The 16,760-nt window shown below is 36.5% G+C and overlaps 1 protein-coding gene across 2 annotated transcripts in view; it reads left to right on the top strand.

Moving 5' to 3' along the window:
- The window catches only part of NAP1L1 (nucleosome assembly protein 1 like 1), a 35,221-nt gene extending 24,052 nt beyond the window's left edge, over window positions 1–11,169 (top strand). Inside the window, exons 5-16 of one of the 2 annotated variants that reach the window (XM_004583049.3) lie at window positions 1,498–1,639; window positions 1,872–1,952; window positions 3,712–3,840; window positions 4,737–4,808; window positions 5,614–5,753; window positions 6,241–6,386; window positions 6,484–6,503; window positions 7,872–7,994; window positions 8,475–8,504; window positions 8,983–9,033; window positions 9,908–9,979; window positions 10,652–11,169. In XM_004583049.3, the coding sequence (XP_004583106.1) occupies window positions 1,498–1,639; window positions 1,872–1,952; window positions 3,712–3,840; window positions 4,737–4,808; window positions 5,614–5,753; window positions 6,241–6,386; window positions 6,484–6,503; window positions 7,872–7,994; window positions 8,475–8,504; window positions 8,983–9,033; window positions 9,908–9,943 (970 nt within the window). In that variant the 3' untranslated portion in view covers window positions 9,944–9,979; window positions 10,652–11,169. Of the gene's footprint in view, window positions 1–1,497; window positions 1,640–1,871; window positions 1,953–3,711; window positions 3,841–4,736; window positions 4,809–5,613; window positions 5,754–6,240; window positions 6,387–6,483; window positions 6,504–7,871; window positions 7,995–8,474; window positions 8,505–8,726; window positions 8,822–8,982; window positions 9,034–9,907; window positions 9,980–10,651 lie in introns of those variants that run through there. The other variant, XM_004583050.4, reaches the window with a different exon arrangement.
- The last annotated feature ends 5,591 nt before the right edge of the window (window positions 11,170–16,760 follow it).

Below are 16,760 nucleotides of genomic sequence, written 5' to 3'. Positions count from 1 at the left end.
GACAATGTCATCTAAGGTGGGGTATATAGTATAGTGACTATCTGGAGCAACAGTTGCCTTAGATTCAGTCTCCTTCCAGTTCCAGGCAGTGTTTCTGTTTGAGAGTAAGCAACCAACTTCCTTTGGTTGTCTAATCAATTATTCTTACTTTAACAAGTTTAACTTTGATCAGCTTTTCATGTTATTTTTTAGGAATCCTGGCAGTGGGCCTCTGCAGAAGGTAAAGGAGGACAGGCAGTGATTGTCACAAAGGAAGAACTTAAAAAGATTGGTTTTTTTGTTTGTTTGTTTGTTTTAATTTATTTATTTTTATTACAAAGTCAGATATACACAGAGGAGGAGAGACAGAGAGGAAGATCTTCCGTCCGATGATTCACTCCCCAAGTGAGCGCAGCGCCGGTGCTGTGCCAGGAACCAGGATCCAAAGCCGGGAACCAGGAACCTCCTCCAGGTCTCCCACGCGGGTGCAGTGTCCCAAAGCTTTGGGCCGTCCTCAACTGCTTTCCCAGGCCACAAGCAGGGAGCTGGATGGGAAGTGGACCTGTTGGGATTAGAACTGGCGCCCATATGGGATCCCGGCGTGTTCAAGTCATGGACTTTAGCAGCTAGGCCACTGCACCGGGCCCAAAAAGATTAGTTTTAAAAATGCTTTCCTGTAAATTATTTTGCTAATGCTTTGGGCCATTCCTCTGCTGGCCAGCTTGCAGGTTACCTTCTACCAGCCTTCAGTCGGACTCAGAATTGTTTGTAATATATTATATGCCTGAAATATTTGTCAACAAAAATAGTGGTTAAGTAGGAGAAAATTTAGTTTTGCCTGGATTCTGGGTCTTTTGCTGAACTGAGGTAAATTTTGAGTGAAATCTTTTGAGACTGAGGGTGATGGAGAAGTATCTAGATTAGTCATTCTGCAAAGGTCTCATAATCCAGGTATGGCCTTTCAAAAACCAGTACCTCATATTGTATTGCATGATGAAATAGTTGTATCTCAGTAAAACTGTTGCTTTAAAAATTCAGATTCCCTCTTCATTATACATTACATTCTTACAAAAAGCAATTTCAGGTTCCTTATTAAATATATATGCTGATGTCCAGTGTTTTATCATCATTTTTCTCCTTTAATGGGTATAGACAGGATAAATTTTAAAAGAAAAGGGAAAAAATTCCAAGTAATTGTTCTTGGTTATGGTTTGTTTATAAATTTACAAATTTTCATAAGTAACAGTTGCCTCTCAAGTGAAGCTAGCAGTGACAATTATAACACAACTTGATTATAATGAAAGATGTAAGATTGACAATGATTTATATTTTCTTAATCAGTTTATCAGGTTAAATTTCCACATTTGAAATGTTTTATGATCGGAATCTGTATCTTCTTGAAGTTTCTTTTCAAATAAAAAACCTGTCATTCCCTTTTATGCTTCAGTTTCAGTATGATGAAAGAAATATGGCTGGTGTTTTACTTTGATGCTGTGTAACTAGTTTCTAACCTTTCAGTCTGCCTAGGGTAGTTAAAAGACGGGTGAATGCTCTCAAAAACCTGCAAGTTAAATGTGCGCAGATAGAAGCCAAATTCTATGAGGAAGTTCATGATCTTGAAAGGAAGTATGCTGTTCTCTATCAGCCTCTATTTGATAAGGTAATGTTTTCTTCTACTTCAATTTATCTAAAATTCTAGAAGACAAGCTCTGGGAACAGAAACTTGCAGGTGGTTTACTCTGTATCAGTTATTAGAGGTACTTGGAAATCCATCACTAGAAGCAGCGAAGATGGTGGTGTACGTTGATGAAATCTATAAAAGTCCTTAGTGAGAAATTGCTAGTTTTTAGTTTGTTTGCTAGTGTTTTATGCAAATTTTTTAATCGTTTTAGCGATTTGAGATTATTAATGCGATTTATGAACCTACGGAAGAAGAATGTGAATGGAAACCTGATGAGGAAGATGAAATTTCGGTTAGTACATACTACTTCAGTGTGTTTGTTAGGTGATTCAAACGAGATCGGGTGCGTTCAGGGTGGTATGGCCGTAGACTTAGGTGATTCAAAAAAGATTTCAGGAGTTCTGACATTTGGTAAAGAGTTACAGTATTATACAATCAATGATGTTTTTAAAGCAGGAGATGTGTTCTTTTTTTCTAAGATAGTGTAGAGGTTACTGTTACTGTTCAACCTGATGCCACCTGTGCCTTCCATGTTTTTATTGAATTTATTTGAAGTTAGAGTTTACATCTGTTGTAAAGTGCTGGCACAGGCCAGAATCAGGGACATACATGATCTATGTGGGGGGATTGGAACCCAAGTCCTTGAAGCTAGAATTAGGAGCCAGAACATGGGATCAAACAAATCCAGGCCCTTTGATGTGGGACATGCGCATGTGGACTAGCTATCAGGGTGGGGAGGGGAGGGTCGAGGAATGGAGGAAAGTGATAACAACTGCCTCCAGTCTCCTTTATTCTTCCTGAATCTTGGGAAAGTGAGGAAGAACGGGAAAGGAACAACTTCCAGCATTGCAGCTGAATCAGTACCTAGGAATGTGGGAAGACCACCCAATGTCATCCCAGGGTCCCTGATGTTGGGCATGTTCTGAGGGTACTGCTTAAGTGGGTTTTTGTTGTTGTTGTTGTTTTGTTTTTAGATTTATTTTTATTGAAAGGCAGATACACAGAGAGGAGGAGAGACAGAAAGGAAGATCTTCCGTCCGATGGTTCACTCCCCAAGTGAGCGCAACAGCTGGAGCTGAGCCTATCTGAAGCCAGGAGCCAGGAGCTTTTCCGGGTCTCCCACATGGGTGCAGGGTCCCAAGGCTTTTGGACGTCCTCCAATGCTTTCCTAGGCCACAAGTAGGGAGCTGGACCGCCGGGATTAGAACCGGCGCCCATATGGGATCCCGGGTGTGCAAGGCGAGGACTTTAACCACTACGCTATTGCTGGGCCCAAGTGGTTTCAGTAGTTCTGAAATGCTGTTGATTTTGTTGCTCCAAGGTTGAGGAAATCCTTCCAAGGTCCTTTGGATGACATATGCCATTTTAGACTCTTAGTTTGCCCAGAAACTCACTTGACTAGGAGAGCTATCCAATTTCTTCTGCTCTCCATGTTATTGAATATCCTCAGCAGGGCTCAATGAGTTGAGTGTTAGGGTTCTGGTCGTTCTAACTACTATCCTAGATGACTATTCCTCAGAGTGGTTTCTCCTTTAAATTTATAGTAGTTCAAGTTTATGGAATCATGAATTTCTCCTTTGAGTTTCATGATGATAAGCGAAGGATTTTTCAGGTTTAGAAAGTTTTTAACTGACTGACTGGCAAAAACTAGTCTGAGGTGTTGTAAAATCTGGGGCTGTATTACCTGACCCTGCTTCTGTTCATTGATATTTTAATGTTGGTTGTTAAAGAAGAGGATGTAATAATTGGATTAGGATCACCATGGGTGGGATGTTGAACAAAGTTATTTTGTTTTTATTTATTTATTGTGATTCTTTTTTGGTCTGTAATGGGTTTTTCCAAGGGTTTATGTCCAGTGGCTGGTTTTGTTTTGTTTTGAAGGATATAGTAGCAGTGGTTTTGATGGAATTAAGATTGGTGTGAAGAATTGATGGCCTGAAAGTTGTATTTGAGAGTGTTTTTTTGTTCCTGTGTGTTTTTGCAATGCTTGTGAATTAAGTAAATACGTTTGAGAGATCTAATACAGATAATATGTGCTGTCAATTATGAAGGAGGAGATGAAAGAAAAAGCCAAGATTGAAGATGAGAAAAAGGATGAAGAGAAAGAAGATCCCAAAGGAATTCCTGAATTTTGGTTGACTGTTTTTAAGAATGTTGACCTGCTCAGTGATATGGTGCAGGTAATTTTATTCTGAAAATACCAGTTTACCTCAAGGAGAAACCTTTAAGAGTTGAAAGACATAGTGCGTTTCACTCTTGACCCTGATAGGATGGATACTTTACTTTGAAACCACTGTTCTCTGTAGAAAGAAAATCATAACTTTGATTATTGTGATTGAACAAAGATAATTCATGTTCACAAGTTAGGTAATGGAATAGACCTGTTGCTAGTTACACATTGACTCTTAGCACTGTGCTGCCTTGTCATTGCATACTTTGTATAAACATAAGATAGGGAAAGATTGCTTGGTTTTAATTCTGATTGTTTCCATTTGAAACAATGTTCCAGGGGAAATTTGCTCTAAATAGTACTATAAATGTTTACCTCAATGACAGAGAAACACTACAGATGTCACCTTTGGAAAATATATTTTCCACACATTTCCGGAACCACCACCATCTGCGCTGTAGTACTTACTAACCCTGTCTTAGGATTGTTGAAGTTACATTAAGAAAAAAGAAATACTATCATAACATTGGTTGCCTATTACTGCATTTCTAGTTTATCAAAGGATCTAGCAGAAGGAGAGGAATGCAGATATGGAAAAGGCAGCAGTTATAATCAAAACATTTTTAAAGGGAGCCAGTCTTTTTTAAGATTTGATTTTGTATTATAATGATGATGAAACTCTTTTATGACTTTTTCTTCTACCAATAGCAATAGAAGCACATTATAAAGTAGCTTTAGTATAAGCCGTATTCTGTAGTTTGGAGGCTTGTTATTGCTACATAAAATTTTGTAATACATTCTATCCCAGTCTGCTGCTGACTGATTATGTAGTAATAGAACGCTAACTCTAAAATGCCGCTTTCAGTATTCAGTTTTATTCTTGCTGTTTTTTTTTTTTTTCTAAAGGAACATGATGAACCTATTTTGAAGCACTTGAAAGATATTAAAGTGAAGTTCTCTGATGCTGGCCAGCCTATGGTAAAGGAATTTTGGAAATATTCATATTTTGTAATATTATATTTTCTGTATGTATGTGTATATATGCACATAAAAGGCATAGATAAATGCTTTTTTAAAAAATAAATGACATTGAAGCCTTAGGATGAAGGTGAGAAGGAACTGCTGATGTTGAAATTTAGATAATTAAGGATTCATATGCATGAATAAGTAAATATTGTTTATTTAATAGCATATGCCTTGGAATTAGGGAAAACAGAAACGGGTGGTGTGTGTTTGTTGCAGCAGCTCAGGTGCACGTAGGACACCTAGATAGAGGTCTGGGTCCCTAGATGAGCACTGGACCTGTGGGCATTCGTGAGTGACCCAGTAAATGGGAGCACTCTTTTGTTCTGCCTTTAAAGTAAATGGAAGCATGATGTCACAGGACCTGTGTTCCTGCAGAAGAAAACATCAACTATCAACTGCCATACAAAATCGAGGGCAAAACCAGTACAGAAGTATTGGCTGTGTATCTTTCAAGGTTAGGCCCAGCTCTGCTACTTTAAAAAAAAAAATCCTTTTTTGGAAGGATATGTAAACATATTAACAGTTGTGAATTGAAACTATACCTTTTTAATCTCATTTAATTGTGCTTTATTTTGTCAAACAAAATTTGGGATTTGTCTTGGTTCCTATGCTTAAAATTGCATTTTGAGTAGTGATTGTTTAGAATTTTTTATGTCCTTCTAAACACTTAGAAAGAAAAGAAAAGGCCTTGCTTGCTAATGGATTAAAACATATTAGGAGAATTTTTTAATCCTTTTTTGTGTTTTTTTTCTTAAAGAGTTTTGTCTTAGAATTTCACTTTGAACCGAATGAATATTTCACAAATGAAGTGCTAACGAAGACATATCGGATGAGGTCAGAACCAGACGATTCTGATCCTTTTTCTTTTGATGGACCAGAAATTATGGGTTGTACAGGGTGAGTTGACTGTATTAATGTATTAGGAATGTTATATCTGTTTTTGTTGGGCCTGTGGTTTGTAATTGACAGTTCCAATGTGTGAGCCTAAATATATTAAAAGCCTATCAAAAATGTTTTATGGAAAAAACTGCATTGATTTTAGCTGTCCTTTTGTCTCAAAATAAGTTTTCTAATTTTTTCCAAAAAATGTTTTGAATTTACTGTATGAGACATGGGGTTTCCATTTTAAGTAGTTTTCCTTGTGCTGAGATTATGATACGTTGTCACAAAGGAATATACTGTTAAATTTATTAAGTGTTTTTGTTGATTGTAAATACATTCTAAACTTCTGTTTAGAAATAAAGTTTTTTCTGCATGTAGTTACAGAAAACATCTGAATCAGTTTTCATTTCTAAAACTTGAAATTAAAATTCTACATTTACTTCTACAAAATTAGGGATTGAAAATGCTACTTCTGATTATTTCCCCCTCTTTATTTTCACAGGTGTCAGATAGATTGGAAAAAAGGAAAAAATGTTACTTTGAAGACCATCAAGAAGAAACAGAAACACAAGGGACGTGGAACAGTTCGTACTGTGACTAAAACAGTTTCCAATGACTCTTTTTTTAATTTTTTTGCCCCTCCTGAAGGTAAATGGTGGTTTTGTTTGGGTATTGATATTTGTTTATCATTAATACTAAGCCTTGTTGAATCTCTTACTCATTTGAATTTTTCTTAATTTTACAGTTCCTGAGAGTGGAGATCTGGTAAGTTGATTTGTTCTTTGTTGAATTGTTGACTGTATTGGAAAGTAAATCCAGGTGGAGAGTGAGAAGTTTCTGCTAGCATTGTGATTCTGACACCTCATGGAGTCAACCTGTAAAACTCTGAAAGACTGATCCAAAGTGATGGTAGTGTCTCCATGGAAAAACAATGACATGAACTGCTCAAGATTTTCTTTGGAGACTTGAAAATATTTTTATGAGGGGTTTAGTTTTTTGATATTACTTGTTCTTTTTTTAAAACGATTTATTTGAACGAGAGTTAGAACTCTTACCTGCTGGTTTACTCTCCCCAAAAGGCCACAGTGGCTGGGGCTAGGCTAAGCTAGATGGAAGTCACAGTCAGGAGTGTGTTCTGTGTTTCTCTCATGGGTGTAGGCCCCAGCACTTATGCCGTCTTCCAGTTTGTTAGGTGTTCCAGAAGTGGGACAGCTGGGACTGAAAGCAGGCACCCATATGGGGTGCCTGCATCAAAGGTAGCAGCTTTACCTGCTGCACCACAATGCCAGTTATAAATTTCTTTAACCATGTTTTGGTATGTGTGGTAAGAAATATGATTTTATATCATGACCAAGAACTATGCCTGCCATACATGAGGAACAGCCTCCATAAAGTATCTATAAGCAGAGGAGGCTGGGTATGTTTTATATTTACAGTTGCTTCTCTGTTGGTCAGGCTTTAACTTAGTTTGAGATTATGTATTGGAATTGGAAATTTAGTAAATTTGAATACTTTTGAATTGGCACTTTCTAAGGCTGAGAGCAGATTTGTAAAAGACAGTTACTTTTCTGTCTGGAAAGATAGTAACTGATGGAAAAACAGTCTCAGTTTTGGATAGAAAATCTCCATCTACAGTTAGAATTTCTTTCTTGAAAGTATGGATACCCTCCCTTTTTGTTTTAATGTATATGTCGATGACTCAGTAAATATTCAAAAACATGTACTAATTAATGTCACAAGCATTTCTGTGAATTGCTTGGCCATTAAATAAAATTTGACTTAATTGTTGTCAAGTAGGACTGTAGAACTGCTTAGTTACTTTTAGGAAATGTGAAGTGATTTTTTATGGTATCCTGTGTTTTGTATGTGTCATATACTTTGTTATTTGCAGAAGCCTGATTTTTTAGTACTATTCCTTTTAGCATTTTCAGTAATATTTTCAGAGAATTAGTTGTAGCAAAATTACTTATTTGTTTAAACCAGAAAAAATAAGCAGATAAACTTTTGACGTATTTCCCAGATCCTCTTAGCCCATATAGTGGCACACTAATTTGTTTTTATTAAAATTGTGTAAATGTATCACATGAAGTTATTCTTAAATTTTGTGCTTTTGTTGTCCTTTTCAAAAAATAGGATGATGATGCTGAGGCTATCCTTGCTGCAGACTTTGAAATTGGTCACTTTTTGCGTGAACGTATAATCCCAAGATCAGTGCTATACTTTACTGGAGAAGCTATTGAAGATGATGATGATGATGTGAGCGAATTTGAGTTTTGTTATGAGATGATTGCATTTGCGGGTATGACAGATATGGGAAAAGGTTAGGTATTAGACTTAGGATGTACCAGATAATCATTTATATAACTTACTTTTAAGTAGTTTTTCTAGGAATCATTATATTCATTTATCTAAATTTTAATTTTGTACAAGTGAGAACATCATTCTGAGCTAGTTTCCTGCTTGGTCAGCATTATAGATGCATTAGACTTTCCGCCTTGGCCACACAAAGCAGAATTAGAACCGTCTTCATGCTTAAAATAATATTTATTAGATGGCATGCAATTTTTGTCTAAAGATATTAAACAATGATTAAGGTTGATTTAGGCTGTCCCATCTAATAATAGCTGAGCGATTGCTGCATCATGTATGTTTGGTAAATATTTCGTATTTTTACATTTAAGCATATACAGTATTAGGTGTTACTAACGCTTACACTTTACTGTTTTTTCTTTTCAGTATGATGAAGAAGGTGAAGAAGCAGATGAGGTAATGTTTACCAAATGAGCAAATAGTTCTGTTTAACACAGTGAGAAGCAAGTTGAATGACTTATGTATTCCTTTGCTATAATCATTATTCTGTGATTTGGGATACATTTTGGAAACTGATTTTAGAACTCTTCAGCCAAATGATGTATGTATAAGGTTTCAATAAATAAATTACAAAACTCAGCAACTTTTTTTATTTCAAATAATTTTGTTCTGCTGCAGGGTTATCAGCTCTTTGAAGAAGTCAAAAGCTGCAGTAAACTTTTTCAACGTTGGCTGCAGTAATCTTTTCAATAAAAGCTGTCTGGATGTCTCAAGTTGTGTTGAAATTTTTCAGATTAAGTTGTATTGTCACAATGTCTGTAATCATGAAAGACTATTAACCCATAGAATAATTTATATTACATTTTCCCTACATTATGAGCCAGTATTTCCCATTTGTACCTACTTCATGGATGCATTTTGAACTTTAATATAGGAAGGGGAAGAAGAAGGAGATGAGGAAAATGATCCAGACTATGACCCAAAGGTGAGCAAAATTCATGCTACTTTCTCTTCAGTGTGAGCGAAGCTAAAGGGAGAAAAACTAAATGCTACACAGCAGTTCAGCTTTACTAGGAAACATTTTTAGTTTCTGGCTTTCCCAATTCAGGTCAAGTGTAAACTTTCTCTATTAGGATACTTTGAGGTTTTTTTGTTTTGTTTGTTTAGTTTGTGAGAATTAAAAGCATTGGTGCTGAATTTGTTCTAGTCAAAAGAAGGCTTGTAAACTCAGATAGGTTTTAAAGTATTTGAATGCAGGAGTGCTTCCTGAGGATTTGTTGTATTGGGGTTAGTAAAAGCCTTTACTTCCAACATGGTACATAGTAAAATAATAGAATTTGTTCTTTTTAATTAATTCATTTGTTAAGTGCTTTAAAATATCCAGAAGATACTTTAACCTAATGAGGAAGTATGAGAGTACTCCAAAAGCTTCGGAAAAAATGAATTAAAGGTTGTTTACTTTGTTTGCTACAAAAAAAGTTTGAGACCCATGAGTTTGGAGGGGTCTTCAGAAAGTTTGTGGAAAATACTTAGTATGAAAGAAGGGTGCATGAATGATTTCTGGTTCAAAATAAATCTCTTTTAGGTCACTTTTCCACAAATGTTTTGAAGTATTTACAGTTCTGTTAGTCTCTGTTTGAAAGAGTTAACTGTACAATGTAAAATTTAAATTTTATGTTAAGCATTTCAGTGGCTTGCTAATTGACTAGACAGTTTGCCTTCAATGTCTTGTATTTCTTTAATGCCACAAAAATTTGGACAAAGCAATGAATTACTGTGATAATTGACTAAGGTGCTGCTGAGTAATTCGCTACAGCAGGTAGAAGAAGATGGATTGACTTGTTGTTTTCCTTTAACAGAAGGATCAAAACCCAGCAGAATGCAAGCAGCAGTGAAGCAGGCTGTCTGTGGCCTTGAGGATAACCTGCACTGTAATAGCCTAATGCAACTGTCATTTCCTTACAGCCTTATGATTTTGTATTTTCTTGGTAGACTCAGTACCTTTTTTTTTTTTTTTAAGAAAGGGAGTTGATATTTCAAAGATAATTTGTTCTAGCTAGAATTTTAACTATAGTTTTCTTGTGAGATTTGTTGAATGCTCAGATTCTTTGTTGCATGTTCATTCATTGCTATATAATTTGGTTATGGAATATTTTCAAAGTGTAGCTATTGGGATACAGTTTTGAAGTGCAGCTGTTTAGCACATTTTTGTTTTATTCATTATGTTTTTCCTGAGGAACCAAAGTATTTTTCAGCTGGTAGTTGAATGAATTTGTCTGCTTGCATTAGCTGTGCCTTTTATTACTTTGTTGCAGAAATGCGGTGACTTATAGTAAAACAATTCATCTTTAAGAAAAAAAAAAAAAAGACCAGTCTTGTGGTTAAGAATTTCCAGTATGACCACAACTGATAACTGATTGTTAATGGATTTAAAAAAAATAGGTAACATATACCTTTTTAAAAAGCCTTTAACTCAGAATGGTTATTGGTTGCCCATACAGAGGTCAACAAAACCTATAATCTATAATTTTCAAATTAGCCTGATATTTAATTGTACTCTTAATTGTAAACTCCATTAACTAAACATCTTTTCTTTGTGGTAGGGTCTACCTTCTGCTTCCCTGGAAAGAATGAATTTACATCATTTGATGAGCCTATTCCAAGTTTTTTGTTGTTTGCTTGCTTGTTTTTGTTTTTGCAGCCTAAAATAAAAATGTCAAATACAATTCTAGTTTTCCAAGATAATGTCTTAATTTTATACTAATTTAGGTTATAAGCAGAAGCTTGGCTTGTATTAAGTGTTGTGCCCAGGTAATCATATTGAAGAAAAGGGTGCCAACTTCAGAAAAGGTACTCCATCTGCCAATAAGCAAGTATTAAGAAAATAATGAAATTTTAAATGATGTAATGCTTTTTTAAAGGAACAAAATTAAGAAGTTAAATTTATTTTCTCCAGTTTAGAATTAGAGACGACCCCAAGCTTCTTTGATTTCTCTACTTCTTAGGCTTTTGTTTACTATGTATTAAAATGGGTAGTACTGTTTACTTAACTACCTCACCTATATGTTAAGGCATATGAAATATCAAATGTTTCAGTCTGATTAAAAGTTGAAAAATTGAATATTTGTACAACAAGTGTGATGATTCAGTATCTTACTCGTACTGAGCTTCGATGGTGAACATGGGGAAGGACCTCTGTTGTGAATCAAGGCAGACAGCCTTCTTCTGGATCTTTGTGTGGCTCCTATTTTAATGACAGTAGATTGGGTGGACATACTATCTCAAGGTCCAAGTTTTTTTCCCACATGTTTCAAAAAATACAGTAGGAACTATGGGGCTAAAGCAGACCATTGGGGGTGGGAGTGTAGAGCCACATTTAAAAATACCTCAGGCTAGTTACTGTTAATTTTGAGGAATCTTATTTTGACAGTGAGGGTCGACTAGATTCTAATTACAGGAAGGTCTTGAGTTCTATTAATGAAATTACATTTGACTTCATTTTTAGAGATATTAAAAGCTTACTATTTGAAAACTTAGTATTATGGTGGTTTTGGCCTATAAACATATGCTGTTACCTGCTGTTCATAGCTCTTAAGCTTTTTGACTACTGGAAATCCTTAACCAATTAATATACTTACTCTTCCCTTTGATTTTGGTTGTTTTCAGTTGACATTTTGCAGATATTTTATAGTCATAATTCATTCAAACATTGCTTTTTCTGAACCTTAAAGTTTAATGATAGAATCCCATTTTTAATGAACTTAAATAGCAGATTTTTTTTATTGCTTTATGAACTCGCTGATCCCAGAGTGAACAGGTAGATAATATTGCAGCTTGTGTAATGGGGACATGGTTTACAGAGGAATTGTTTCCTTTATAAAAACTGGAGTTAGAAAGGATGTCAGTGTTCAGTTTGTGCTGTTTCTCCAGTTTCAAAATGGTCCTATTTCATTCTAGAAATTTGAAATAACTGTAACTTGAAATCTTTAATAAAGTTTGACTTTAATTTTTTAAAATGTACTGGTGATACTTGAGGTATTTTTAAAAATATGAATATGTACCCGTATACTATTCTGCTTGGGTCAGTATAACCAGTAAATACAATTTTAAGAACAGCCGTCAAGTTAGAAGAATTTGTTTTCTCAGCTCATTTCACTATAAAGAAGTTCCTTCTCATTTTCTCCATTGATAAAGTCAAATCTAAGGTAATTATAGCTTTATGTCCATTGAAGTATGGCAGTGAACAGAGAACAGCAATTTGAATAACCGAATGGTTGTTTTAATTTGAATATCTTATTTACATTTATATGATATCTTAGAGTTCTCTTAGCTGATTTTCTCAGAATATTCATACTATTCTTTATTGTGAAAAATCTTATATGTTTAGGAATTGACTTACGGAATGATAACTGAGAAAATGGGATTCTACCTATTTAGAACTCATTTAACAACCACTTATATGAAAAGAAAACTAGCTTTGGTCAGAACATTTTTGTTTATTCTGTTAATAAGTGGTTGCTGTATGGTAATACCCCTAATAGAACTGAATTAATGGTTTATGTGACTGTTGCTTGTAAGACAGTAGGAATTTATGGGTTTATCTGAGTTGTAGGTTATTCCCATTACTAAAAACAAAGACACAACTTTGAGGTGTATATAAAAACATTGTGCTGCCATGCAAAAATATAAGTTAATAATCGAGTATTTAATGCTTTGATTTCAGGGCTTGATTTAATATTTGGATCTATTTTTAGTTAATCTTATAAATATTTTAGCCTTTATATTTTTTTCTTTGAATCAAGCCAAATGTTACTTTAAATGTACAAAACAGATTGCTAATTTAGTAGAAGCATAAGTTCTTTGCAGGAGCTTTAGAAAAGAGAAATATATGCTAATTCAGTTTTAAAAACACCTGCACTGTATATACTTGGTAATTGTGGACTTTTGAAAATCAGTACTTATAATTTAGGTAATTTGCTAATAGCACCAAGTCTCTTGATACTCAAAAAGTAAATGTAAATGATAATGGTGATACATTAAAATTATTAGATGTGTACTGGTGATTTTTGTATACTGGTTTAAAAATCCAGATGTCAGGATACAAACTGGATAAGAAGCCAAAGTCTTTGAAGAAGAGTCGCATACGACTTTAGAGAAATTGAAACATCCCTCTTGGTGTATGGAATTAATCATAAGTGTTTATCCATCAGAAATTTTAATTGATGTATTCAATTATATTTTCAAAAAATATGTTGTATCTTGTGTTTCTTCCATGTGGCACTATGCGACAAGCAGGAAAGGAGAAATGGGGACATATAAGAATTTGCTGGTAGCAAACTAATGTTGGCAACTGAACATTTGTGCAGTTTTTGAAAGTTGGGATAGAATTGACATTTTGGAATTTTCAGACTTTATACTCAACTGAAAAATAGTAAGGGCTGGGAATAAGTAATCAAAAATGCAGATATTGGAGGTCAACAAGTCCCTGGTGTTAATGATATTTAAAGAAGTGCTGTGAACCTTGGATGAGAGCTGATCATTTCAAAGGTTGATAGACGTTGGTGAAGTATGCGGTTCAGGTAGAGCAGCTAGAAGGTAATAAGAGGTAAAGTCCTGAGAAAAGAATCAGCATGTACCAGGAGTTGAAATAATGGTGGATATGCCAATCACTGGACCCTTCAAACTGAGACCACAGGCTGGCCTTCAAACTAAGATGTGGTCCAAAAGCCCTTGTCAATTTGAATGAAGGGAAGACCCTTTTGCAGTCCCCGGGTTTGAGGCTAATAAAGCTCCTGACTAGGTGATACAGAGGAACAGAGAAATAGCTAAGTGACTACAGGGTGGAGAAATGGTGAACAAGATGGACTTGGAGAACTAGCCAAACTTTTCTTTGCCAATAATAGGAACTTTACATGTTGTCTCACAGTACCAGGCCAAATGTCCATGCTTTTTAAAAATGTGTGTTTAGAAGCTGATTTGTATGCTTTGACCTTTGGCAGAATGCAGAAAGGGTCTATGTAAACCTAAACTGATTTTAGGTTTCTCATGCTGCCAAGCACCCAAGTTGGGCGTTTACCTGGAGCCTTGGGCATTGGTGAAAGATGTGTATTGGTCTTGAGATCAGATGGGAGTCTGGACTAGGATTAAGGCCAGTCATGTATGTTTCCAGACCTAAAGTCCTGATGTGTTGTCTGCTGGTCAATGGTTTTATGGGCTAGACCTAGAACTTGTGGAGCGCTAATTGGCATTGTACTGTTTGAGCGCTGCCTGGCTCCCTTTTCACTGTGTTTTTGTGTATGCTTTGTTTAGTATAGACTTGACTCTTCAAATTAATAGCTGCTTTGTGGTTCTTCATTTCTGAATTTGAGTGTTCTAGGATTGGTTGCTCACTAGTGGATTTCTTAAGTGCCCGGGACAAGCCTGGAACATGTTAGGTATAACAACTTTGTGTATTTGTTATAGAGTAAAAGGTGTTATGAGACTATGAAGAACATATCAATAAATTATCTGGAACCTCATAATGAAACCACCTTCAAAACAATTTAAGACAAGAATTTGGGCTTAGTGCTTGCTCTGTTGATGAGTATCACCTGGGTTGCCTTTTAAAACTTGGGACTGTAATAATGAACTTTGCTTTTTTTTTTAAGATTTGTTTTTATTGCAAAGTCAGATTAAATATAGAGAGAGGAGGAGAGACAGAGAAGAAGATCTTTCCAATGATTCACTCTGCATGTGACCACAACGGCCAGTGCTGCTCCGATCTGAAGCCAGGAGCCAGGAACTTCTTCCAGGTCTCCCATGCGGGTGCAGGGTCTGAAGGCTTTGGGCCATCCTCAACTACTTTCCCAGACCACAGGCAGGGAGCTGAAGCGGGGCTGCTGGAATTAGAACTGGCACCCATATGGGATCCCGGTGCGTGCAAGGTGAGGACTTTAGCCACTAGACTACCGCGTGGACCCCATGAAAAATTTTGTGGATAAAGCTGCTGACAACTGGGATGAGACTAGACCTCTTAGCTGCACATGAGCTGTCTGGGTTCCAAGAGCTAGTGACCCAGTTTTTCTGTATAGCCCGTTGGTGTGGATTGTCAATTTTGTGTTCTCGTGGTTTAGTCATTCCACCTATCCAGGCCTAATGGGAAAGGAGTTTACTTGGCTAGAAAATGGGTACGGTTTTGCAAATAAGAGGAAGCTAGATTATAAAATTCTGTGTGTTCATAAGCAAAAGCTTCAGTAGTTCCCCAAAGGAACGGGCATGAAATGCCAAGTGACATCAGTTTAAGGAGGAAAAATGTTGGCTTTTCATCATACTGAGTCTTTCTCTATTTGAATTGCACCTGGATGGTATGTACACAGTGCTGCATTTCTGAGACCACAGTGTCCTGCTTAGTTGCTAAGGAAAGGATGAGCAGCATAGGCTTGCTTTCAAAGAGGCTGTAATACACTTAGCAGTTCAGGAAAAGCTTCCACTAGGTGGAAATCCAAGGATTCACATCTTAATCACTTGAGACACCTAAAGGCCTAGTCATTTACAAATGGTGCCTTATTCATATGCACCCAAGGATAGCTGTACATATGAAGTACATGTTAATGTCAAGGACACAGTATGTGTTGGGGTCAACATTATGCTGCTTTTATGAGAATGGCTTTGGCAACCTTGCCAACACAAAATTGGTTACAGCTTTTTAAAACATTAGGAGACTATAGTTGGTCTATACCAATTTCTAAGCCATTCAGATAATATTTCTCCGAATTTTGCATACATGTGTTATGTAATACAAGGTAACTGCACTGGAGGTTTTCATCTTGTGGTTTCTTTGGCAAGTTGCATGATTCCAAATGGCTACTGGGACTCTACCTGTGATCTCTAGCTTCAAGGTAGCAGCTTGCGGCCACAGGCTACTGACATTCAACTTGCTTTAAAGGTGAGCCATGATTCAGGGCTGCAGGGAGGGCAGTGGGGGTTGTGTGCACAAGCCAGGGCAAATGTTAGCCTGATAGCCACCATCTGCCCCAAGAATTAAAGGAAGATTTATGGATTTTTAGAGCAAGGATACCCTGGAACAAATGAAGTAAATGTTTGAGAAATAGGCAAACAGACTCAGGAACGGCGATTTAAGAACAAAGCCTAAAAAGGTGAGTTAAAACTTTAGTCTTGTACTTCATCCAGGGCTTTTTAACTCACAAATGAGGTTGAGATCTGAGGAGTAGCAGGTTTCCTGGTTAAGAAATGCTGGTAAAGAATGCTAATTCCTGGTAAAAAATGCTAATTGAAATAAGTGGTTTGTTTAGATGTCAAGCCTGGGGTTTGGGATGACCAGGTTGGTAGGATGGGCTAAGTAGTAACCCTTCCATTCACCCACTCATATAAGCTCTCATTTTCTTTCATCCTCATGTTTTTTAAATTAAAGATTTATTTTTACTACCAAGTCAGATATACAGAGAGAAGGAGAGAGAGAGGAACATCTTCCTTCGGGTGGAATCACTCCCCAAGTGAGTGCAACGGCCTGTGTTGCGCCGATCCAAAACCGGGAACCAGGAACTTCTTCCAGGTCTCCCACGTGAGTGCAGGGTCCCAAGGCTTTATGCCATCCTCGACTGCTTTCCCAGGCCACAAGCAGGGAGCTGGATGGGAAGTGGAGCTGCTGGGATTAGAACCGGCAGCCATATGGGATCCTGGGTGCGTTCAAGGCAAGGACTTTAGCCGCTAGGC

Source organism: Ochotona princeps, chromosome 15 (assembly GCF_030435755.1).
Source record: "Ochotona princeps isolate mOchPri1 chromosome 15, mOchPri1.hap1, whole genome shotgun sequence".
NCBI classification, from domain to species: Eukaryota; Metazoa; Chordata; class Mammalia; order Lagomorpha; family Ochotonidae; genus Ochotona; species Ochotona princeps.
The sequence above is the reverse complement of the archived record's forward strand: the minus strand, read 5'-3'. Positions and strand labels throughout refer to the sequence as shown.